The sequence below is a fragment of the Denticeps clupeoides genome, chromosome 5 (genome assembly GCF_900700375.1).
Source record: "Denticeps clupeoides chromosome 5, fDenClu1.1, whole genome shotgun sequence".
NCBI lineage: Eukaryota > Metazoa > Chordata > Actinopteri > Clupeiformes > Denticipitidae > Denticeps > Denticeps clupeoides.
In genome coordinates this window covers 17,257,004-17,282,472 of record NC_041711.1, presented here as the reverse complement: position 1 = coordinate 17,282,472, position 25,469 = coordinate 17,257,004, and the positions used below count along the sequence as shown (strand labels likewise).

At 41.8% G+C, this 25,469-nt stretch overlaps 1 protein-coding gene across 3 annotated transcripts in view; it reads left to right on the top strand.

Moving 5' to 3' along the window:
* Window positions 1-25,469, top strand: part of LOC114789682 (low-density lipoprotein receptor-related protein 1B-like) — a 186,110-nt gene that overhangs the window by 117,587 nt on the left and 43,054 nt on the right. For all 3 annotated transcript variants that reach the window (XM_028978929.1, XM_028978928.1, XM_028978927.1), the window contains exons 46-66: window positions 208-336; window positions 567-686; window positions 4,769-4,882; window positions 4,971-5,120; window positions 5,867-5,989; window positions 8,734-8,853; window positions 9,100-9,228; window positions 10,058-10,180; window positions 10,419-10,559; window positions 10,959-11,146; window positions 12,233-12,416; window positions 12,735-12,820; window positions 14,603-14,725; window positions 18,639-18,820; window positions 18,932-19,131; window positions 19,536-19,724; window positions 19,915-20,063; window positions 20,383-20,476; window positions 21,056-21,172; window positions 21,260-21,379; window positions 22,643-22,762. In XM_028978929.1, the coding sequence (XP_028834762.1) occupies window positions 208-336; window positions 567-686; window positions 4,769-4,882; window positions 4,971-5,120; window positions 5,867-5,989; window positions 8,734-8,853; window positions 9,100-9,228; window positions 10,058-10,180; window positions 10,419-10,559; window positions 10,959-11,146; window positions 12,233-12,416; window positions 12,735-12,820; window positions 14,603-14,725; window positions 18,639-18,820; window positions 18,932-19,131; window positions 19,536-19,724; window positions 19,915-20,063; window positions 20,383-20,476; window positions 21,056-21,172; window positions 21,260-21,379; window positions 22,643-22,762 (2,901 nt within the window). The remainder of the gene's footprint in view (window positions 1-207; window positions 337-566; window positions 687-4,768; window positions 4,883-4,970; window positions 5,121-5,866; window positions 5,990-8,733; window positions 8,854-9,099; window positions 9,229-10,057; window positions 10,181-10,418; window positions 10,560-10,958; window positions 11,147-12,232; window positions 12,417-12,734; window positions 12,821-14,602; window positions 14,726-18,638; window positions 18,821-18,931; window positions 19,132-19,535; window positions 19,725-19,914; window positions 20,064-20,382; window positions 20,477-21,055; window positions 21,173-21,259; window positions 21,380-22,642; window positions 22,763-25,469) is intronic.

Below are 25,469 nucleotides of genomic sequence, written 5' to 3'. Positions count from 1 at the left end.
TGGAATACCAGCGAAAAATGTTCATTCCAGATTGAGCTGTAACTTGGCACTGTGGAGAGGTGTGTGTGGGGGGGGTGAAGATATTGGCAGGACATTACTGCGTGCCAGGATGGTGTCCGAAAACAGATGCTGCTGTCAGATGGAGAGAAGATTGGGAATATGCTGCAATAAAGAATTTCTCTTTTCTTTTTCCTCCTCTACTTACAGCCGTGAACTCGTCCTGCAGCATCCACGCTGAGTTTGAGTGTGGGAATGGAGAGTGCATTGACTATCAGTTAACATGTGATGGGATAGCACACTGCAAAGACAAGTCGGATGAGAAAATGCAGTATTGCGGTAAGAAATGAGCTTCAATGTCTGTAATTACAGGGAGCGAAGGGACCTTTTTGCAAATCAACACCGCTTATTAGACAAAACCCAATGATATAATATTACCGCTACTTTCCATAGTAAAGCTGAGGTAATATTATCTCCCAATTTCCAGAAATCTGTCCTAAAAAAGAAAGAAATATTTTGAAATATTATTGATCTTTTTACTTACCGAATCTGTTTTTCTTGTAATACAGATAACCGAAAGTGCAGACTGGGTTTCAAGCCCTGCTACAATCAGCGCTGCGTGGCTAATGGGCACTTCTGTGACGGAACTGATGACTGTGGTGATAACTCTGATGAAGTGTACTGCCACAGTGAGTATACTGGGCCTGCTGCCACTTCATGATCATCCTCTTTGCACTACCGTCTATACAGCATACCTCATTTCCTTCCAAGTCACTTTCCAATACTTACAATTGATGCTGACTTTGAACAGCACTGTAAGGCTGCACCTTAGAAGACAGTGGAAAACTGTTTATTTGTGCCATAATATTTATTTATTGCAAGAGGAAAGGGGAGGGGGGGTGATATAGTGGTTATTATATATATAAAAAAAAAAACGGTTGAAATTGGGTGTGTTGAAGCATTTGTTGATGAATTCAGGGGTGTTAAATGGTAGGTGTGAGTGCATTAAGGAGATGAAGGTGGTGCAGTAGATTTGGTTGGTGCAAGAAACACTGTTTGTAGAGCAGTTAGAAGGTGAAATTGGTGGCCATCCAACATCAGCTTTCTCTGAAACTTAAGTTATAACTATTTTAGTATTGGCTGAGAACTTCACACCACAGCTATATTTATGGTACAAAAAACATTAGTATGTATTAATATTAATGCAAAATATCTGGAAGAAAGTTGCATTTCCTATGACAGAATGACGTTGTATGATGTAGGATTGTCACAATACTGAAATTACAAACTCGATTCCAAAACTATGGATGGTACTTGATACTACAGGGGGAGAAAAAACAAAGACAATAATGTATATTTTTTTATTTATATAAGGTATATATACAATTTATATGGACACAGATCATAAAACTCACAGTTTGTATCAGACAGAGGTGGAAAACACATTTACATTGACAGCATTTATCAGACGCCCTTATCCAGAGCGACTTACAATCAGTAGTTACAGGGACTGTCCTGGAGCAATTTAGGATTAAGTATCTTGCTTAGGGTCACAATGGTAGTAAGTGGGATTTGAACCTTGGTCTTCTGGTTCATAGTGTTAGGGGCAGTGGTGGCCTATTGGTCAAGTAATCAGAAGGTTGCCTGTTCAAATGCCGATCCGCCAAGGTGCCACTGAGGTGCCATTGAGCAAAGCACCGTCCCCACACACTGCTTCCCGGGCGCCTGTCATGGCTGTCCACTGCTCACTCAGGGTGATAGGTTAAATGCAGAGGACAAATTTTACTGTGTGCACCGTGCTGTATATGTGACAATAACCTCACTTTTTTTTTTACCCTCTAAGCTACTACCACATTTACTCATGTTACTGCAATTGAGTAGTTTTGTTTTACTTTTACTCAAGTTCATTTTACATGTTATAACAAATTCACAATTTTTTTGACACAAAGACTGCTGTTATAGAATGTTATACAGATAATTAACATCGTTTTTTCAATGCTGAGTGTCTGTATCCTAAACATTTACATTAAGTGTACTACCACATAGCCTATACAGTGCATCCAGAAACTATTCCAAAATGGATTATGGATTAAATGCATTTTTTCCTCAGAAATCCAGGATGTCTCTGTACATTCCTGCAGTCATCTTTCCCTCTATCTAGACTAGTCTCCCAGTTCCTGCAGCTGAAAAAACATCCCACACCATGATGCTGCCACCATCATTCTTCACTGTAGGGATGGTATTGGCCTGGTGATGAGCTGTGCCTGGTTTCTACCAAACGTGATGCCTGGCATTCACTCCAAAGACCAGAGAGTTTCGTTTCTTATGGTCTGAGAGTCCTTCAGGTGGCTTTTTCAAACTCCATGCACTAAGGATGGGCTTCAGTCTGGCCACTTTACCATACAGGCCTAATTGGTGGATTTCTGCAGAAATGGTTGTCCTTCTAGAAGCTTCTCCTCTGTCCACTCTGGAGCTCTGACAGAGTGACCATTGGGTTCTTAGTCACCTCCCTAAGGCCCTTCTTCCCCGGCCACCCAGGTTAGGTGGCAGGCCAGCTCACTGTGCTCATTGGGACCATCAAAGCATAACAAACATAATAAAATGTGAAAAAAGTGATGCGCTGTGAATACTTTCCGGATGCACTGTATATGCTTTTTGTTTGTGTATTCCATACATTAGATTGCTCAAACTGAACAAGAGCTATACAGTGTGATACTGTAGTATTCTGTGGGGCAGGAAGCTTTATTTCTTTCTTATATCTGCAGTCTGTGTGCTCATTTTTCAGTAAAGACAACTGATATACAACTGTTTGCTATAGCACAGTTTGTTCATAAGGAATTGTTGAACATTTGCACAGTTTTGGATACTTTGATTTTGGCTATATTGTGTCTATTTTTTGTAATGTTTGAGTTGGACCATACAATGCAGAATTTGGTACGTTTTTGGCCAACTGTGCTTAAAATTTTTATGGGGTGGTCTGAACACAGTTTGTACATTTATACTGCCTAAAAGTTGAATAAAAATGTCTAGTGCTGTATTGGATTTATGACTAGTCCTTTTTTACATCAAGTAATTGAAAGTAAATAAGTACCTTTAACTCAAAGTAAATAAGTAATTTTTTACTTTTACTCAAATAGATTTTTAAATGGGTACTTTTACTTTTACTTGAGTAGAATTTAAGCAAAGCAAAGATTAACTAATTTTATTTATTTATTTAAGTATTCAACTCAAGACTCATTCCAAGCAATTATATAAAAGAAACTTAGGTGCAATATAGGGCATGGTAATTATTTTCTTTAATGTGGACACAGTCAAAAACAACTTAAAATGCAATGTAAAGCATCATTTTTTCTTTTTGGTTTCTTACTTTGACCGGAAAATGAAATAAAAACTGGCTTATGTCCACGTCATCAAAAAGAAGAAAGAAAGTAAAGTAGACATGAGCTTATAACCCCTTTGTAGCTATGTCCCCTGCTGTTGTGAACACCCTCTCACTAGGCACTGAAATCTTTATATGTGGTCGTTACTAGTTAATATTCTTCCCAATGTTAGTTAGCTGAATATGCATTGCGGATTTGCCTAGTGCATATTAAATGCTTGTAAGTGAGGTTATGAGTAAGTTATATGTACAATGTCAATTAACTATTTCTATTTTTCTTTTGTATATTTTGTATATTTTCCGTCTGTTCCTACAGACTACACACATCCTCCCACACACACATGTGCATCCACCCACGCATGCACCCATAACTATCCACACACCTGTGCATGCATCACCTCTATTCCTGCATGATTGCATGCATTTATTCAACATAATGCATTCATAATTAATGCACTGGACTGATTAATGCCACAAACATGAAAAAATAGGATGAAGGATATGCTGGCCTCCAGGCTGTGATTCTCTGACCAGAATCTTTATTGATATTGTTGCTTTGCCAGTGTAAACCGTCATAGGATTTCAACATTCTACACGACACAAACAGTGAAACCTTTGTGTGCCAAACCATGTAGAGGAATCTTTTCAGATCAAGAATCAACAGAGATCCATTGCACCAATACACACATAAAGAACAACATAATACACAACATAGAGAACTAACAACATAAAGAAATGAATAAATAACTGAATTCATAAATAAATAAAAGCAATGTATTTTAATGTGTCTGAGCCAAAGTAAAAAGGCACTCATATGCATGTTGTGCACATAATTGTAAAACACTGAAAGAGAAGTAAAGACACAGCCATTCCTATAGTAAACTTACTTTAACAGTATTGTTTTACAGAGGCAATTGAAATATTCATATAACGCCGCGCAGTAGGGGCTGGCTGCTGCAATGCCTGATGAAAATGCAAAAAATCTATTTAAATATCAATACCAGTGTTAATTGATCTCAAAATCGATGACAAATATTAGTAGCAATTAGTATCTGACATTGATTGATGTAATCATTATCCCTGCTTGAGAAGTGTTTCATGAGCTTGTTCACTATACACAGGATTGTGAAAATCATGGTGTTACTGTAGGTATCATGCAATTTGTATGTGGAGACAGATGTTCACTGAGACCAGAATGAAATAATGCTCATGATTTAAACAAGAGCCCGTTAAGAAGAAAACAGTAGAATAGCCTCAGTCCTGTAGAACAGCAGTTAACTGCAGTCCCATCTGTCCTCTACAACAGTTGGATTCTTTAACTACTCTTTCCTTGGCTGAGCATGAGAATGAAGACATTGAACGTTATTCCACCTAATGATTTTCTCCATCCAGACTCAACATGTGCTTCCAGCGAATCCCGCTGTCAGGATGGGACATGCATCCCGCACTCAGCCTGGTGCAATCAGATTATCGACTGCGCCGATGTGTCCGATGAAAAGAGCTGCAGTAAGATAAGCTCCCTTGTCCGTGTCTGCGCTGACCCCTGCAAGCCTGTGATATTAATGTGTGTGCGCACCGATCTCCCTCTTTTTAGATAACACAAGCTGCTCGGATTACTACAGGCTGGGAGTGAAGGAGATGGTGTTCCTCAGCTGCAACTCCACCTCCCTGTGTATTCACCCATCGTGGCTCTGTGATGGAGCCAACGACTGCGGGGATTATTCAGATGAAGCAAACTGCCAGGGTGATACTGTGTTCTTACTCTCTTTTTTAAATATCCATGTTTTCCTTTTTATGTCTTCTTTTCTAAACACAATTTTATTGTAAAGGGAATTTAAAAACTGCAGCAAGAACTGCAGCAAAATAAAAAAGCCACTTCAATTGACAAATGCATCCTCGGTTTGTAGACATGTAGGAAATGCTGTTTAGATGAGATGGGCCTGTATTGGGAAATCAAACAGACAAATTAGCTGTCAAGTAAACGCAGCAAACACTAGGGCACTAAAGTGCTACGGAGTCTAAAATGATCTCTTAAGAACATACATCAGTCTGAAGTTCATTTCACATTCACTCCCCTTTCTCTTTGGCTTGGCCAGACTCTTTAAGGTTTGTTCATTTGTTATTGCCTTAATTCTTAATCTCACTGGTCTTATAAAAAGTACATTCAGCCATTAGGATTTAAAGGATCCGATGAGTGTTTGAATTCACTTTCTACAGTGCCGTTTAAGTGTTTCATAGGTCTTAATTTGTATCTTTACTGACTTGAATTATTGCCTTGGCTGCAATTGACTGCATGATGATTTATTAAGGCTTTTATATAGATTTTTGTGGTGATGTTTTTTTAATTGATGTGTTTTTGTTGAGAAAGAAATCATCTGATTGATTTATGTGCATCATTTGTGATTCAGTGATTTCTTTTAATTTGTATTTACCCTAATTTCTAAATGGCGCTGGAGATGAAGGCTCAGTTTTTGGTGTGATTTCTCACAGTGTCTGTTGGACATACATGTGAGGATGGGCACTTTGCATGCCCCAGTGGAAACTGCATATCCAGTGTTTGGTTGTGTGATGGACAGAAAGACTGTGAAGATGGTGCAGATGAGTTTCAGTGTGGTAAGGATCTTCTTTTCACATTTTTTGATTTAGGGTAACATATCCACTTAATTAACGACCGGTTGAGACCACATTTTTTAATATATCTGCATCATAAGAGACAGAAGGTATAGGAAATGTAAGTGCACAAATTATCTAATTCTGGACACTGTGATTTTTGTAAGGACAAAGTGGTGGTAAAGATTGTGATGCCAGTTCCTATGAATAATTTAACTCTCATTTTGCAAAGAGAGGCTTGTTAATCATGATATATCAAAATCCATTTTGATATAACCCAGCCTTTTTTAATCATCAAGTATTAATGGAAACATCAGAACAGCCCCTTTTTCTTCTATGCATGCAATTGTAAATGCCTGGAAACTGAAGAGAGCGCGTTCATCCTGTTACTGATTTCATTTGGATTTCCAATCAATGACTTTAAGGGCATGCTTGGAACCACCAGCCCTCAGACTAAAGTTGATTATCATATAAAAGGGACTGTTATTGAAATGAAATACTGGAGAGGGGGGAGAAATAGAAACATCATGTAGGAGAGGTAAAATTAGAAAATACCCCTCATTTTTGGAGCTGCACTTCGACTGCAAATATGATGAAGCTGGCTGAGAGCGAAATGCTCTCTAGTGCAATCAGCTATAGTTTTGTTGTGAAACAGACCATCAGTAATAATTCTGTAATGTTCTGAAAAATTAGCTGTAGAAAAACAATATTAACATGAAACACTAGACAAAGATGAAATACTATTTTGTGGGGCTTGTTCAGGTCAAAGGCGTCCTCCAACGTGACCTTTAATGACGTTTCTTGTTTTAGTGCAGCATTTAGTGCCAGTTCAAAACAGGTGCCCTAAATATCAGAAGAACATTCTCTTTTTTTTCATTTTGTGCTGGGTCATTGTCCATTTTACGTACATTTGATTAGAGGAGGATGTTTTAGTTGAGTCCTTCATGTATTTATCACAAAGGCATAAGAGCAGCAGTGCAATTAAAAGCCTTATTATAGAACGATGTAATGTGTGTTTGATGTAGCATAGCACTGCAGATGTTGTCACCTGTTGCCAGAGTTATAATTGGTACCTGCATCATTTCCATACCTGCTAAAATGCTGTGTGTGTAGCCTTTTTCACATATAGTTTACATGCATACATTTGTTGAAAATGGTTGTTATAAAGAGATGTGAGAGAAAAAGTTTCTTAGTGCAAAATATGAAGTGAAAAGTGAAACACTTTTTTTTCTTCTTTACCACCATTAACACTTCTGAAAAAGTAGTAAGTTAACAGTTCTGCACATTACTGGTTGCCTCAAAACTAAAATATAAAGATTTCAGAACTGCAATGTTTTAAATTCTGTCTGTGCTAGAACACTCTGGAAAGTGTAATTATATATTCCTCTTCTTGAAAGGGCCAGTCCGAGCTATTGATTTCACTTCTCTACTGCTGCATGATTGATTCCTAAAAAGTAGAATGTCTTGGTGAAAAGGGGTGAGAGTAAATCATGGGATCTTATCATTTTATCTATTTTCCTTTTTACAGCAAGCTCTCCCCTGACTCTGATCAAGTTTTTTTTATTTATTTATTTATTTATTTATTTATTTATTTATTTATTTTGCATGACCCCATGAGCATTCCTTCTCAATCTTTTTGCACAGTCAGCGCACAGTAACCTTGTGTACTGTGTACGATTTCCACTGTTGTACTGTACTGTTGCACCCACATACTCTCATTTTCATTTTGAACTGGACACGGCACTGTGGATGAGCACAAACTGCCTCTTGTTGAAAGGTTCAATGTAGCAAATTCAAGCAGGTATGCCATTGTCTGTCAGCAGATCAATAGATCAGTTTTTGTGTTCAAGTTTGCCCTTATCCTTTGTTTTCTAGTTGTTGCCAGATCAAGCTACCCTGAGTTGGATGAATCTATCTGTATTAAATACAGTTTCCATAAAAAAAAAAACAGCAACTAACTAAGTATTAATTTATCTAGTGGAAATATAAACACAAATTAATGAAGTCTGTGAAACTCATGCAGGCCTGTCACACCCGAGGGGTAGGGGGGAGGAACAGTGAACACCGAGCGTGCAATATGAACAGGAAACCTTATGAAGTCATGTTGGAGTCTCACACAGGGTTCATGAAGGGTAGCGAATTAGACACAATGAGCCACAACTGACGCTCGTTACACCGGGGAGGATCATTGTCCGTGCCGATGGGACCTGGGAAGGGAATGTGATGAGGAATCCACAACCCGGAAGTGCGAAGTCCAATTGCACATTACAGGATTGGGACGTACCAGGGAGCCTACGGTTACAAGTTACATGACATGCAGACAGAGACCCTAATACTCAGGGGAGGGGGAGTGTGTCGTGGGGGGTGGAGCCAGCGCGGACATGACAAGGCCAGTCTGTCGGTTCATTACTTCCACAAATGATAAAGTGACATATCAGTAACCATGTCCACTGTAGTATCTGAAACACTGTAAAAAAAAAAGCTGTATTTCATGTAGTGTGTGGGTTGTTGACAAATGATAATCAAGAGATTTATGAGGAACTTCAGAAATCCAATATCCACCCGAGTTGGTGCTCCAACTCCAGTGTTGGCTGTGAAACATCATTATTTTTCCTCCTTGGCTCTGCTGCTCTGAAAGGCACATGAAAGACCTGGAGAATGTTTAGAAACTGATTTGAATTGTACCATGGTGCAAACTCTAATCTTCTCCTCCACTCACCATCATGTGTTCAACCTGTGACCAACAGATTCCTCTTGCCTCTGGAACCAGTTTGCCTGTTCCAAGAACAAGTGCATTGCCAAGCAGTGGCTTTGTGATGGAGAGGATGACTGCGGCGATGGCTTGGATGAGAGCTCTGGGATTTGTGGTAAACTCATCTGAATTTGCATTTGTGCGTTGGGGATTTTTTTTTATGCCTGACTTGGCCCCAAGGATGAATGAAATAAACATGGGGGTTTCTGAATAGGATATTTTATTTACAGTCTGAAATTACTGTATACTTTCATTTTTACCAAATTAAAGCATTGTGGATGCTTTGCAAACTATTTTCAAATGGTACATGTGTTCTATATTAGATATTACAGATTGTTCAACATGCTGTTGTGTTGTTTAGGTTCAGTGACGTGTGGAGCAAGCATGTTCAGCTGCTTGGGTTCATATGCCTGTGTGCCCAAGCAATGGTTGTGTGATGGCGAGAGAGACTGTCCTGATGGAAGTGATGAGTTGGCTGCTGCCGGATGTGGTAAAAACCTCCATCTGAATGTATCAGTCATTATCTAAACTGTATTAATCCTGGATTCACCCGCTCATTCGACACTATTATTCATTTGTACAACTGTTATTATCTCCAAATCACTCAAACACCAATTCAATGGTGGGGAGGCCAGCACATCACAGAGCAAAGACTTACACACTCACACCTACGGTTAATTTAGAGTCACCAGTCCACATAGTGAACATGCCTTTGAATGGCGAGAGGGAAACCGGAGAACCAGGAGGACACCCACATGAACATCCAAACTCGCCATCTCCATTTTATCTCACTTTTCTCTCAGATCTACTCTGGATCAGTAACAGAGGCACATTCTATTGCACTTTAGTCCATGTTTTACCTTCACCCATCCTAATGTGTCCAGATCATTTTTTTTCTCATATAACCATTTGTACTGTTCTCTTACCTGCTCTCACCTCAGAACTTCCAGCACCGTGTACTCCTCTGACACTAATCTTACTAATCTCACTTCCATCTCCACTATCCAATATACTAATCTCCATTTCAATTAAAATGTATGTGTCAGTTGTACTAATCTCATCTTCATCATAGCTCTTCTCATATCTGAACTAATCTCCTGGCCACTGTTCAATTAAACTCTCTGCTGTTTCATAACACATTCATCTCATGTCACGTTTTTTCAAAAGCAATAATTTTATTCAACCTGAATGTGTGAAAGCATTTCAGCTACTTCATCAGCTTTTCTCACACCTAGACACTTTTAATGCAAATTAAAGAAGGTAGAGAAAGAAGACAAGGAGAGAATAGCAATTTCTCTTCCTTTTTTTTTATTCCGCAGCTCCCAACAACACATGCAACGAGGGGACGTTCCAGTGTCGCAATCAGGTGTGCATCTCCACCCGTTACATCTGTGACCATGATGATGACTGCGGCGATGGATCTGATGAGCATCCACAATGTGGTAAATAGTTTTCTCTGTTCATCAGCTTGTTCTTTGCTGATTACACATCTGACACACAATTCTTTTTTAAAAAGGCATCCGTATTTAAGATGCTTTGCAGTAGAATGTTGTTACTATGATTGATGCTATAGCTGCATGCTTAGTATGATAATGTGGATTATTAAAAACCTTAACAATTGTAATCCATTCTTGCAGTGACAGGTCATTTGTGTGTCCTCTCCTCTACTGTCTTTGGTAGAGTATCGTCCCTGTGGGCCGGGGCAGTTCCGCTGTGCCGATGGACGCTGTTTACCGAGTGCCCAGTGGGAGTGTGATGGCCACGCCGACTGTCCAGACCAATCCGACGAGCTCCCTCACAACCCCAAGTGCTCGGCTGCAGGCAAGGTCCTCATGGTGCCCCAAAGCCTCAGGCTGATTGATAGACCCAAGCTGCATCACCCATATGGGCCCAGTTAAGACACCTGTTAGATGAGACTTCCTGTCTCCGGACACAGCAGGAACATGATGTAGCCATTAAAACTGGCTTGGGTGTTTCTGGCTTTTTTTTTTCTTGTGCAAATCTGAAGCAAACAGATGTTGTGTGTTACCTGAAAACCATTGCCAGGTCGTTGTAGTGAGCGAAAATGGGCTCTCACTTGTACCACCTGGAAAAATGACACAAAAAGCTAGAAGTGTAGCCATATTCTTTTCTCCTTTCTGGTTGCCAATGAGTTGGCATGCAGCTACAGATCTTTGAAGTTTCGGTCCAGCTCTCTAACTGTGGCCGTTCTGTCTTTAGAAAGTTTGTGCAATGGCTCATTCTTCATGTGTGCCAACGGGCGCTGTGTTCCCTTGGCGAGCGTTTGTGACAAGAAAGATGACTGCGGCGACCGTTCCGACGAAAAGAACTGCAACGTGAACGAGTGCCTCAACCGACGAGTGAGTGGCTGCACCCAGGACTGCCAGGACCTGCTGGTTGGATATAAGGTTTGTGTCTGAGCCCTTACTAACACTCTGAAAACATGGCCTCAGGGCCTTTAGAAAATGTTTGCTTTTATTTCGTATAATCGTGCTTCGGACACACCTCATTAGAGATTCTTTCCCAGGCCGTAACCCAGCCTTTAAACAAACTAACACGTAACTAAACACTTATTACATTCTTCATTCGGCTGAATATTTTCTTCTAAAATAAATGAAAAGAGGGTCATATCAAACACTGAAATTCCTCTTCCTGATAGTCTCACGTGAAGCCTCAGGCGAGCCTGTGATTCGATGCTCATCTCTCTTGTGGGGCTCACGCTCCTGTTACGTTTTACTGCTGCCCCCTGCACTCAGAATGCGGCGTTTCATTCACAACTTGACGGCACCCATTAGCTGAGTCAGGTTACGGCGGCTCTCTGCCGAGTGCTGAGACATGAAAAGCGAACCTGAGCGCCGCCATTAAGGCTAGCACCATAAGGTTGTTATGAGAGATGGGCCAAGTTGAGGTGTAGAGGACGCGCATCAGTCATCCGTGTGGGCGCCAGGTGACACTCCATCTCTCCGGAGATTGTTAAAGAACACCAGGAAGCTGGCGAGGATGGTGACTGTTATTAGATGCAGCGGACAATGACAGCTGGGGGTGGCACAGTGCCGCATGTGTTGTGGTCTGTGCAGCACAGAAATACGCCACATTGCCCCTCTCAGAGACAAGGACACACATCTGTTTCATCAGAGAACACATGAGATATAGGCTCTCTTTAACTGCCCCTACGGGCAAAATTGTGGTTATTCATTCACACTGTGTGATTGAATGTTTTATGTTTGAAAACTAAAAGTGTAATTTGTGGACACAGTGCATTATGAAATGGCTATAAACACTAAACGCCACGTACATACATACATACATACAAAAGACAAATAAAGCACATAGTGTGTGCGCTGTGTAAATTTCACAAATGGAAATAAACCATGTTCCAATGAAAATAAAATACATTTTTTTTAATTAATGTTCACTGTGTTACCCTGGGTTCCATGTGATGGATTGATTTGATTAAAAATGAAGTATTTTGTTGTTTTGGGCTCATTATCCAGTGCAAGTGTTGGCCAGGGTTTCGGCTGAAGGATGATGGGAAGACCTGTGTGGACACTGATGAATGCTCTGCCGGCTTCCCCTGCAGCCAGCACTGCCTCAACACATACGGATCCTATAAATGCCTGTGTGCCGATGGGTACCAGGCCCTTTCTAACAACCCGGACAGCTGCAAATCTCTGTCAGGTAGGTCCACAGATATATGTGCATGGATGCTTTCTTCTGCCTTTTGTTCCCATCTGCTTCAACAACATAAACAGATTTTGAGTAAAATCTGCCTTCTCACACATCGCTACAGCGGTATTTACCTCTTAACCACCGCACTCATACTCGAAATTGTGCTTTCTCTTTGACTGACAGCAGATCTCATTAACAGGAAGTGCATCTTTAGGTGATGTCAGTTTGCTGAAAGCTGTATCCACGGCTCAGAATCCAACCAGGTGGAGCGACAAGAAATGTTCGATTGCAGCAGCCTTGTGCGTAATTTGCTCTTTGTTTCCCCAGCTGAGCAGCCCTTCCTCATTCTCGCTGATCACCACGAAATACGGAAAATCAGTGTTGATGGCTCCAATTACACCCTCTTAAAACAGGTAACATGGTGTTACTTTCGTTACTTTCTTCCAGGACCTGAGGAGTGTTTTTCAATGATGCAACCGCATTTAAAGGTCCCATGACATGAAACTTTCACTTTGCGAGATGAATTAACATTAATACGAGTTCCCCTAGCCTGTCTATGGTCCTGCAGTGGCTAGAAATGGTGATAGATATAAAGAGTGCTTTATTCATTCTGCTATTCATTCTGTTCATAGAGCGGCAGCTCTGATGGTCAGATCTGGAATTTGTTTTCTTATGTTATCATAATGGAAAAGGTCCCCCTCCCTTTTCATGCCTTGCCCACACAGGGAATTTCCCCTAAAAAAGTAGCTACAACGATCGTCATTGGCTTCCATATGTGCAAAGCATTGTAGTTGCTCGGTGATTGGATGTAAAAATGAGAACAAATGTCATTTTTAGTTCCATCACACAAGCCTCGGAAGAAACAGTGGGTTATTCTTTCTGGAAAAAACACAGACACAACTTCCTTTCTGTGGCAAACATTGTTGGTAAATGGTGTTGATGACATAATTTCCGTAATTTCTGCTCCCCATTAGTATTTAAAGCTACAGACACCGAAACGGCGTGTCCTGGAGAAATCTCATTGTGCGACTGGCTAAAAGTGGCTGTAATTCTGCACCACAGCTGACTTCAGACTTCAGATACAGTATTAGGGGACAACTAAGACCGATATAAAAACAAAAGAAATTACATGTGAGGGGACCTTTAAATAAGCTGCTGGGGGTAGGGAAGTGCAGGAGGGCAGTTGGGGTCGGTGCGCTCAGGAGGAGGGCCACAGATGAGGTCCATCACTGCCTGGATCCGGTGGACTGTACGGATCTCAGCCACGGTGAGGGAGGCCAGCCTGCGCAGGGGCTGATTCATTTCATCAAACAAATATGGCAAATGGCCCCCACTTAATTAAGCCTCTCTCCACCTGCAGTCACTATGGCACTCATCAGCTATTCTGTTTCTGATGGAAATAGGGCCTAGCCTTAATGAGCGTCATGGAGCATTTCTATTTTAATGCTTCCTTTAACAAACCCCCTGAAAATCTGAGGGGTTTTGAGGGGGCTCAACCCTCTGCTCCAGGAATGCTTTCTATTTATGAGTACTCATGCCTCAGGTACAACATCTTAAGTATCTGATGATTTTTAAATGGGCTTGGTGGGTTTGGTCCCACTGTGGCTTACAGTCACTAGTAGCACTTTCCATGAGGCTTGCATCCATAATGCAGGTGTATCCATAAAACATCACAATACATTATGAATTGTACCATAATATATTAAAGCATCTTATAATAGGCTTTATAACTGGTTAATGGTTCTTAAAGTCAATACTTAGCAGAACTATGTATAATTTACATTATATTATCTGTTGCATTAGTTACATTATTAATGTGGATAATTGCAATTTCTGACTCAGATCATTGCTTAACTATGGTGTCCCCAGGATCTGGCTCTGAACAGGCAAAGATGAATCATGTATATTTGTATAATTACTATTTGTATTGTAATAACTCAGTATTACAGATTGTCTGTCTGTTTGTTGCCTGACTGTGCCATGTTCTTTTTAGAACTTCAATCAGACAAATTTTGACCTGTTCATCAAGTCCTGACACCACATACATGGTCTGAGAATTGCATTTCGTGCTTTAGGTTGAATGGCACTGGCCTATACTACATTTTTTACCTCTACATAATGTTGATATTTGTCCCATTAACTCATAAGTTACTCAGAAGTCTTATTTATTCAGAACACATTTTCTTTTCCAACAGGGTCTCAACAACATAATTTCAATAGATTTTGACTACAAGAAGGAGTTGATCTATTGGATTGATTCCAGCAGGCCCAGCGGTCGAAGGATAAATAGGATGCGACTCAATGGCAGTGACCTGAAGGTAAGCTCTTTTTTTCAAGCAGTGCTGCAGTGTCAGTGGGAATCCCACTGAACCCCCCAACTACCTATGTATTATGGTCATGTGGACTATGTATCAGTTACACTGATATTATGAAGCAGCAATTAATTTTTTTCATTTTGAACATTATTACACAGAGTCATGCCTTATTAATGAGTAAATAAAGGCTAGTTATAACAGCTGCATCAAGATAGTTTTGCACTAGTGTCTACTCTAAATAACTTATTGGAAATGTAGTTGTCGTGTCCACAGGCTGAACAGGGAAGGAAGCGCAGGCAAAGGACATTTTGTAACAAAAGGGGATTTATTAAGGATAACATAAAACGGTATAAAAAGGGACAAAGCAGAACGCAAAAAGAACTAAAACTAACCCGCAGGCATGTGGCAATTGCCAGGAACTGAAAACGAACACATAAGGTAAGGAAGGTTCAAGGTTCACATCAATGTAGTCATGTTTTCCAGTGGCTTTTATTCTGTATATAACAGGGTCTAATCGTTCTCACTCAACGAGCTTTAGCTGAGAACAATTAGGCCTGTCAGTCAGCCGTGTACATGGAAGCTGCAGGCGCCCAGCCTGCCCCCCCTCAGAGCAACCACAGGGCACTGCCACTGATGTCGCTGGTGGTCCTCCTTTTCATCGGAGGACCCGGACCCTCTGGTTGGCCCCCAGGTATCGTCTGGCACAACGGCGGTTCCGGCTCACGGTTGAACTTTCCGGGCACATGCAGCCCCTGACAGTGCACGTCCCCGAAAACGCATGCTCCATCCCTCACTGCCTGGAGACCGTTCACCAAACTGCAGGGATGGGTCATCAGAGCACATGCAGACCCTGCCCCTGCACGTCTCTGGCAGGGCGGTGGTCCCAGAACGCCCGGAGACCGGTTAGCCAACTGCAGGGTTGCCGTCTCAGGGCGCATGCAACCCCTGCCACTGCAGAACCCTTCTGCTGCCTTCAGCTCTCCTCCCTGCACCACACACATGGTGCTGGACCACACAAATACCACTGACCATACTGCAAGGAGGTGCAGGACCTGCACGTGTCTGCTGGTGTCTCTCCCTGTGTCTGGTAGGGAGGTAATCCAGGACCGCTCAGGGACCTATAACCCACCTGCAGGGCTGTACCATCAAGCACCATGCAGCCCCTGCCACTGCATGCCCCTATTGTCAGTGTGAAGGCTTTGCCAGACCCCTCCTAGCTAAGCTAATCTTTTTTTTCCATTGGGATCCGTTGACCCTCGTCCTACCCGTCCCGGCTGAAACATCAAACAGTTTACCACGACCCATCCCACTTCTTCGCCCAGTACTCCACTGCACCGCAACACTCCCTCCGCCTCGCTGGCTTGCACACCAGGAAGTTATGTGTGCCCACAGGCTACGATCCAGGAAGGGCTATGTGGGAGGTGCAAACCCTACACTGTCCACCCAACAGCTTCGTCCTCACTCTTGTCACCGTTGTTGCCATCCGGATCTACAGGCAGGCGTCGCAGCAGTGCTGGTCCTCGCTCAACATCAGGACCACAGCATTCTGGGGGCATTCTCAGCACCCAAAGCATAAGCCGCTTTCTCGCTGCTGTCGTCTGCCTTCTCTACGCTCTGCTGAATCACCTGCAGATCGTGCCACTTCCGGGTGTCATAGATCTCATCAGGTGCTTTTGGATCATCCACCCTGCTGATGTGTCCAGCCAGGGCGCAATCAACTCCTACGGGTAGTACTCCGGCCATTCCTGCCTGAGCCCACCTGTATTACTACGTGTCTTCTCTGCTTACGGCTTCTTCATCTGCATGTGTGAAGGCGGCTACATTCATTCATGCTCAAGTGCCAACGGGGGGAAAGCAGCGCACATACGGGACATCGGGAATAATAGGATTTATTATGAAACATCGAGAATAATAGGATTTATTATGAAATAAAAGGTGCAAGGGCCAAATACAGGGAAATGAGGACAACTAAAATGAACCCGCAGATGTGAGGCGATTTCCAGAACTGAAAACAAACCACATGCAGTACGTGTCCAGAACACATCAGTGTAGTCGCGTCTTCCAGCGGCTCTCTCTCTCTTTATTGAGCCCTGACTGATCAGGCTGGATTGTGCTCAGCTGTGATAACTCGTGGCTCCCCAAAAAGTTCTGCTTTGAGTACCTAGCAGTCCCGAGACATCACAATATCTAAGGCATTGGGAGGTCCAAAAACAAATGATTTTTGCTCAGATAAAAAAACACTATCTTTTGTATCTTTCTATAAAAGATGTATCTTGACTTGACAGTGAGTTGGTAGAGTAGGAAACTTCAGAACTTTATGACAACTGTGTCAAGCTAAATGCAAGAACTGTCCCACTGAAGGTCTAGCCAACTGGGACATTCCCATATGCCCAGTACCCACTGGGCAGAAGCATTGAGCTTCCTGATCATGACAGGCTGGCACCTGCTGGAAAGCCCTCCAGCTCGTTACGTTTAATATGGGGGATAATGGCTCATTAAGTCTGATTGAACCCAGCATCCCAGGCTGATTTATGGTGCCATGCCATGGTGGTGAATCCAGATGAAAGCCATGCAGTCACTGCAATTATTGGAGTGGTGTCAACGCTGCATTAAAAGCATGCGTTAAAGGCTCAAGTGTCAAAAAGAGATGGCACAAATCACTCGCTGATTGTAGAAGGAGGCCAGGGGTTTGCTTTTATCTTGGGCACAAGGCAATCCAAATGGATTTGAAATGCATTGGAAGAGCTGGTGCTGCTGGAAAAGAAACTGCTGGACAATAATTACAAATCTCTCTTGCTCGCTAAAGAAATTAAATGATATCCTCAGATTCATTACGACAGATGAGTAACAAATTAGAGGAAAAGCCAAAAAACGGGTCAGCAAGGCACTGTAATTCTTTGGAAACATATCCCATCTCTGAGATCCCTCCCCTGAGGTGTTGCTCCAATAAATGGGTGGAGATCTGGAGGACATAGCATATGATTTTCATTGTTTCTCTACTCAGTATCTTGCTTATGGTCACCTTAAGATCAACAGAGTCAACTATGATTTTGTGGCCATCTGGTTCAAAAGTGACCCTTTTTTCTAGGAGGTCCAATGCACTCCTCCCCTCATTTATCCTGTTTTGCCTTTAATTTGTCACTCTTTTTATGAACTTTTGTGAAAAGTTTACTATTAATATTAACACTGACTAAACATATACCAAGCACATGATGTAAAATCTGCTTTTTGACTTTAGCAGTTCCTCCCCTCATTTATCCTGTTTTGCCTTTAATTTGTCATTCTTTTTATGAACTTTTATGAAAGGTTTACTAATAATATTAACACTGAATAAACATGCACATGAAATAAAATCTACTTTTTGACTTTAGCAGCTGGCTTCAGTCAAATAACTTCACAGAGAGGGGGGAAAATCTAATTGCCACTATGGGGATCAGCAAGATTTGCTTTAAATTGGTGAGGATATGCATCGCCTTAAATGAGAACAAACCCAAAGTACACTATTACTTTTAACAGCAAGCAACGGGGGATTTCTTTTTAAGTCAAACTGAAAAGCTAAGACTGATTAAATAGCCGCTTGTCACCCAGCTGGGCAGCAGATAGATTTCTCCAACTTTTGCATTTCTTTGAACAATGGCTCTCAAAATGACTTCTTAAGTGTTGTCTCTGTTTCGAGGGTTGCTCAAATAAACATGTTGACACAATTGCTGAAAGTTACAGCGTGTCACATAGAAAGTTTAAAAGCATCACTGTGTTTGTCTTGTTTGTGCAGTTAAAACATAAAGCACTTGCTGTAGAACATGACCTCATGTCTGTTTCTACCGGCAACCAATTGCATTATATGCAGCATTTGGTAATGTTGGTACTTGCTATGCTTGAGCTACTACATCCTCTCTCTAACTCCATATCTGTTTAGATAGTTCACAGGAGCTCTGTGCCCAGTGCTCTAGCAGTGGACTGGATTGGAAAGAACCTTTACTGGTGTGATGCAGAGAAGAGATCTCTGGAAGTGTCCAAGGCTAATGGGCTGTACCCCACCACGCTTGTGACTGCTGGGCTGAGGAACCCAACCAGCTTGGCCCTAGAAATTCAGACAGGGTATGAAAACAGCTTGACCAGCTCTGTTTCTTTTAAAATAATAATTTGATATAAATATTTAAGACAGGAGTTTCACTCTGAATAGCACAATGATGAGAATTAACTTTGCAGATATGCCTTCTGGATTGACTGCTGTGAAGCACCCTACATCGGTCGGGTCGGCTTAGATGGCAGTCAGCATAATATGATCATCAACAAAGAGATCTATAACCCTACAGCACTGACTATTGACTATGTGAATAAAAGGCTGTACTGGGCAGATGATGGTCACATCTTGTTTTCCAACCTGGATGGGACAAGGAGACATAAAGGTTTGTTATCATTTAACTACATATAGGAATGGTGTTGTGTCCTAATTTCACAAAATTGGGACAGTTTAGACAAGATAATATAGGTCATAAAGATGTCTAAACCCAAAGTGTCCTGACTGCCTGAAGACTTTAACTTATATGGGCAAGGTTAGCCTAGACTTTGAAAGATTCTATATCGATGTAGCTACAAATATAACATAGTTATTGGAAAAGACCTCATAGATATTTAGAAACAAGATTTGTATTAATGCACTTGAAGAGACAAAATAGCCTTTTGTGACATTTGAATGTTGTAAAAGCAAAATCTGTTTTTCAAATCTTAGAATTAATGTAAACAGTATAATATTCATGTATTGTGTGTACCCTGTATATGAGTTAAATGTATGTGATTGTTTTGTTTCCAGTGCCTAATCGTGACATGCACGGGGTGCTTGGCTTCACGCTCTTTGAGGACTATGTATATTGGACAGATGAGAAGTCCAAGTCCCTCAACCGTGCGCACAAGACCTCTGGGGTCTGGCAGACAGAGCTGCTCAGCTCCTGGCAACCCATAAAAGATATAAAGGTGTACCATCCGTACCGCCAGCCTGATGGTAATTATCCATTTTCCAGGAGTGCATGTGCTTTGTTTCTATTTGGATTTGGTTTGCATTGAGTAGCCAGGAGCCCCATGATTATCAGCTACCCTGCCAGTGGTGGGTGATGGTCTTTCTCTGTGTCCCTTGTGTGTTTTTGACACTGGGTCTTGGTCTTGCTTTTGTCATCACGGCTCCTCTTTGGAAGTGCCAAAGCACCAGTGCCAGGTGACAAACGGAGGCTGCAGCCACCTGTGTCTGCTTTCGCCAGGCGGGGGGTACAAGTGCGCCTGTCCCACCCACTTCTACCTGGCTGCCGACAACAAGACCTGCCTGTCCAACTGCACCGCCAGCCAGGTATGGCTCCAGGCATGGTGTGTCATCATCCGCCTGAGAGGAGGCAACTGAATTGCATTTTGATGAATTGTCTTCTTGATGAATTGCGTGTCTCAAGCAGACCCTAGAGACAGTCTGTTCTCTGTGTGGAGGACTCCTTATCTGTTGGAGGTTACACATTGCATCACACCAGTTTTAAAAATGAAATGTAACTGTTCAGCTGACAAAGATGTGACATGGCACCTCACAATCTGATATGTCAAATGATTTTTAAAAATATGTATTTTAATCAGATTCTGTCTGAATGTGCGTGTGTGTGTGTGTGTGTGTGTGTGTTCAGTTCCGCTGTGGGACAGATGAGTGTATTCCATTCTGGTGGAAGTGTGACACCGTAGACGACTGTGGTGATGGGTCTGACGAACCTGCAGACTGCCGTAAGTAACAACTTTCTTCAATCCCAGATGATTCCAGAAGCAAAGCCACTGTAAACCTAAGACCCTATTAAGGTTAATCTTTTGAGCAACAGAGGTAGAGCTCTGAAATATTGTACTTCAAATAATGTCACAATTTCTTGATTGGCATTTAGAATATTGTATTATGAATAGCTAAGACAGGCCTGTTATTACATGACTAAAGCTCCATGAACAAAACTCTGAATATCTGCCAATCAAGACTGGGTTCAGATGATTATATCAATCAAAGAGTGAAAGTCCACATATGGAGCCAAGCAGTTCCATTCCTTTTTTGTGTGTGTTTTGAATGGCTGAATTAATAGTAATTTCAGATCAGGCATATTACCGTATCTTGACATATGCACAAATGTCTCAATGCACCAATAACGAACTTTTTAAGCCTTCACCATGGTACATAATGCTTCATTCATTGGCTGCATGTACTCTAAATCAATCAAATAATCAGCTTTTGATGACTCTGCTGTGAGTCGAGTTAACGTAACGTTGCAGTCAAATTCCAAGGCTTGCGATCAATCTTTTTTTTTTTTTTTTTTTTCACAGCGGAGTTCAAATGCCAGCCAGGGCGGTTCCAATGTGGTACCGGCCTCTGCGCCCTGCCTCCCTTCATATGCGATGGAGAAAATGATTGTGGCGACAATTCAGATGAAGCCAACTGTGGTAATGATCTTTTTTTTGCAGTTCTGATCTTGTGTCATGTTTTTACTATAAGTTTTGCATATTGATATCTGCTTTTGTGCATTACAGACACCTACATCTGTCTGTCCGGGCAGTTTAAATGCAGCCAGAAGCAGAAGTGCATCCCTTTAAACTTGCGCTGCAATGGTCAGGATGACTGTGGAGATGGCGAGGATGAAATGAACTGCCGTAAGACTTGGAAGGCTTTAATGCAGCTGCCACTTCCTTCAATCTGATGGCAGTGCAGTTTTTTTTTTTTCATCCTCTGTACATATTGGACTTACCTGTGATAAAGTATTAAAAAGTTGGAGTGTGTACACTCCCAGGACTTCTCATGCTGCGATAGGAGGCTTTTTGAGCCAGAGAAGGATGAAAAGGATTTGAGCATGCCGTGTTGGGGCTAATTTTTCTGTGAAGTATTTGTTGAGCTGAGGGCAAGGTTAAATCTAATTGGAGGTTGGTTTTGCTTTTGATTAATCTCACTCTGGCCAGAGTCATCTCTGTTTAAAGCCTACGCCATTGTTTTTTTGATCTAGATTACCCAATCTATATGCAGTGCCATGCGAATCTTATGCAGGTTTAATATTTTGCTTCTCCCTTGGCTGCTGCTCCGGTTTTGGATGATTTCTGGAAATGCTCTGTGGCAGGCAAAGCTGGAGCGCTTCAAAATGACTTCTCCTCAGCTCAGCGCTGAAGCACCAGAAACGCCTGAGGGGGCTCTCGTAAACATCTGCGATCAGGTCCCGTCTTCTTTCCATAAATCAAAATGACAGGCTAAAGACACCCAGTGACTGGGAACGCAGCCCTTACCAACCGGCACGAAAAGCCTCCTGTTCCGCACGGGGCCACAGATGGGAGGAGCAGGGGCCTAACACAGTGGTTGGGTGAATTCCACTCAAAGCTGGAAAAGGGTGGTCTAAATCCCGCCTCCTGTCACCCATCCCCTGGAGCCCCAAGACCTGCATCTCTGAAGGCATTGAGCCCCAGGCTGGCTGAGGGAAAGTCTCTGGTGGTAAAAAACCTATAATACACAGCAAGGCTGTCAGTAGGGGTTGGGGGCACCCTTATGGAACAGTGGCTGGAACCCAGGGCACAGATTAGCCAAACAGAGGGAGGGTTTAGTGCGGATAATCGCGTTTGGAGGAGGGGGCTGGTTTTCGAGATGGAAAAGAGGTTTAGATTCCCAGAGGTGTCTGCGCTCGCTGTTTGTGCAGATTACAGGGTGCATTTCAGGGGGGTGCAGGACAGAGCTTTGCCTGCAATCTGTTGAAGCCGGAAACTGACAGATTACTTTTCTCTTACGTCTTCTCACATTCGAACAGGTTTCTCCATAGCTCAGGTGCCTGTGTGGTTTCTGCTTGTTGCGTCACACGTACTAATTTCTACTGTCACCTGTGTGTCTCTCATATTTCCCTCCTGTGTGAAACCTGCTGTTTTTCCCTTCCACCATAGCCGAAAGCACATGTTCGTCCAACGAGTTCCTCTGCAAGACCACAATGCATTGCATCTCAAAGCTGTGGGTGTGTGATGAAGACCCCGACTGTGCTGACGGGTCAGACGAGGCTAACTGTGGTGAGTCAGACCTCATCATCATCTGCCCCCCTCGCAAAAAATTCTCCCTTTATTACTTGCAGGTTGAAGGTCCTTTATGAGTCTCACTTTGAGCAAAACATGCAATCAGCTTCAATTTGTGAAAATTTTCAATTTCATTTCTTTTTGCATTATTCATCACATGCAGGTGCATGTGATCATACTTTTACATGGTTGTGGCTACCTCTCGGTGGATTGCTGCAAGCTCTCAGTTAGAGCAGAGGACTGCAAAACCACTCACCCAAACTGCAGTGGATTTACTCTTCGGGGGACTTCTGTCGGTCTGCATTATTTGCAGCTTTTGAGCAGTTAACACTTCAGCCCTTTTGGTGTAAGCAGAAGGCTAATTTGGTGTGATAACGTTATGCAGACATCTACTGCACTTTTTACAAGCTCTGCCCTCATTAATGCTGACTGACTTTAATATTCCCATAAAAAACACTTAATATGCCTGCTGCGGCTGATTTGTGGGAATGACTGAAGTCGGCGTCAGCAGCTCCTCTCCCTGCTGGAAAATTGAGCTGGTGCGAGGAGTGACCTTGACATTTCTGCCTCAATCATGTTCTCTAATCGTGACATTCACATGGATAGAAGCGTTGACTCTCAGCTCCCCTGTTCACTCTTTCCTGTTAAAGCCCTCACTATTTTATTTGACTAGTCCCGGTTCAGTCATTCCCCCGGTGCAATATTCAATACAGGAGGAGCTGACCTCCTTTCCCCATTTATATATGTGTGTAATAGTGTGTCTTCCTCCTGTTCAAATGGAACCATGGGAATTGTTACACACACTTAAACAGGAGCATTTGCTCAAAAATGGGACTGTTATTTATTTGTCCTCCTTAAAAAAAATTTTTGAGTCTATATAATGTACTATAAATTTACATAAAGTACTGACATTTTTACTATTATTATATTATAGTTTATTAATAATGTCATATGAAATCACAATGTTGCGTTTTATTTAATAATTTCTTGTCAGAAAGTGTGGAAGAGAGAAAGATGTGGTCATAGAAGGCGTTTGTATATGTGTGTGTGTTTCTCTGTAATGGCCTTTAAGACTCAAGGAACAATTCAAAGGCTTTCAGCAAAAGAAGTATTGATTGGGCTTAAAATTGTAGAGTCATCTTATACCTGGTGGTCTCTTCCAACAGGCCCTGAGCGCACTCTTATTGTGCCAGTTTGTGACATTTCTTTGTGCTGTCTCTGGTTTGTATTGAAGTGCTTTTTGCTCACTCTTACCATCCCATTAGACACTTGGATGAAAAACATCATTTTTGGTACATGTTGGAACCAAAATGTATGGGAAAAGCAGAGCTGAACATGAACCTGTGCACACAATGGTGAAGCTCCCTTTGTCCCCTGTATTGACCCAGGATTTTCTTGAACTGAGAACGTTAAAAGTGTCCTGACCAATATCATCATTTCATCGAACTGGTATTCATATCTTTGAGATCCTTAAAGCAAACTGATTTGAGGGAAATTCATTCAGCCCAAATGTGAATTTATGCATCGACGTCCTGCAGTTACAAAGTATCTGTACGTGAGGGGAAATATTCAATAAGATAACAAAATGAATGGCGCAAAAGCTGTATTGATTTGAAATGAAATACTAGCAGCCATGACTCTAACATCTTTCTCAGCTCTCACATCATTCGTCATTCAATCAATGGATTGTCCTTCCGGCATTGCCTGCTGCACACGCACACTTGCAGCTTGTGGGAAATGGATGTGATGTAGCCACAAAAGAGCCTTCGCCTCCAGAGCAAGTGTGACTTATTTATGATGCATCAAAAAGATGGAGTGCGCGGAGTGGGGACTCAGAGGTAACGGGAGCCCAAACACAGCGGGAGTCACTCTTACACGAGTATCAGCTCTCTCTGACTAGACCATAATATGTGCTCCTGTGGTACTGTTAGGTGACTACTCAGTATTGTGTCCTTCTAACATCAATGCAACCTTTTACTTTCAAAAAGTAAAATTAAGTTTAAATCATGTTATAAACCATCTTTCCCCAGCAGATTCTTACAGACACTGGTTTTCCACTGGACTCTCATATGAAGGACAATATATATAATGTGGATGTTTCTTAATTAGTATGGTTATTGTGAGTATATGTAGTCCTTTTTTTCTAAAAACCTAATTTGAGACAAAGGGGACATGGTTTAAAAATAGGACACCGAACATACTCTAGGTGAGTAAAGAGATTAGGGGAATTTCTCCTCATGATAGGAAAAAATTAATTCTCTTATGATCGCAAGGAATATTTCTTAAAATACACTTTTACTGTGGTTTTAAGAAATGTTTCTCATTACCTTATTTCTCCCTTGTTTTAAAGAAAACCTACTTTTTGCAATCATTTTGAAAATGCAAGCATGTGTTTTTTAAATCAGACTTGATTTTTTAAGATCGCCACTTTAGCTGCCAAATATATGCATGAATAGTTTTTGGGCTATTTATGTTGATATTTATTCATTGCACAGGGCAATTTAGGCTTGGAGCTGCTTACCTCAGAACTTTAATTATCAGGTTAAAATCACACTACTTCCACAAACCTCTAAATTATCATGCTCCTTAGAACCTCCTCCAATTAAAATGCTCCTGAAATTTACTTCCGAGCATATCAACACTTATTGAAAGTGTTGAAAGGCAGAGATTTGCCTCAAAGAGATGAGTGTAGAGGCTTCTGGCA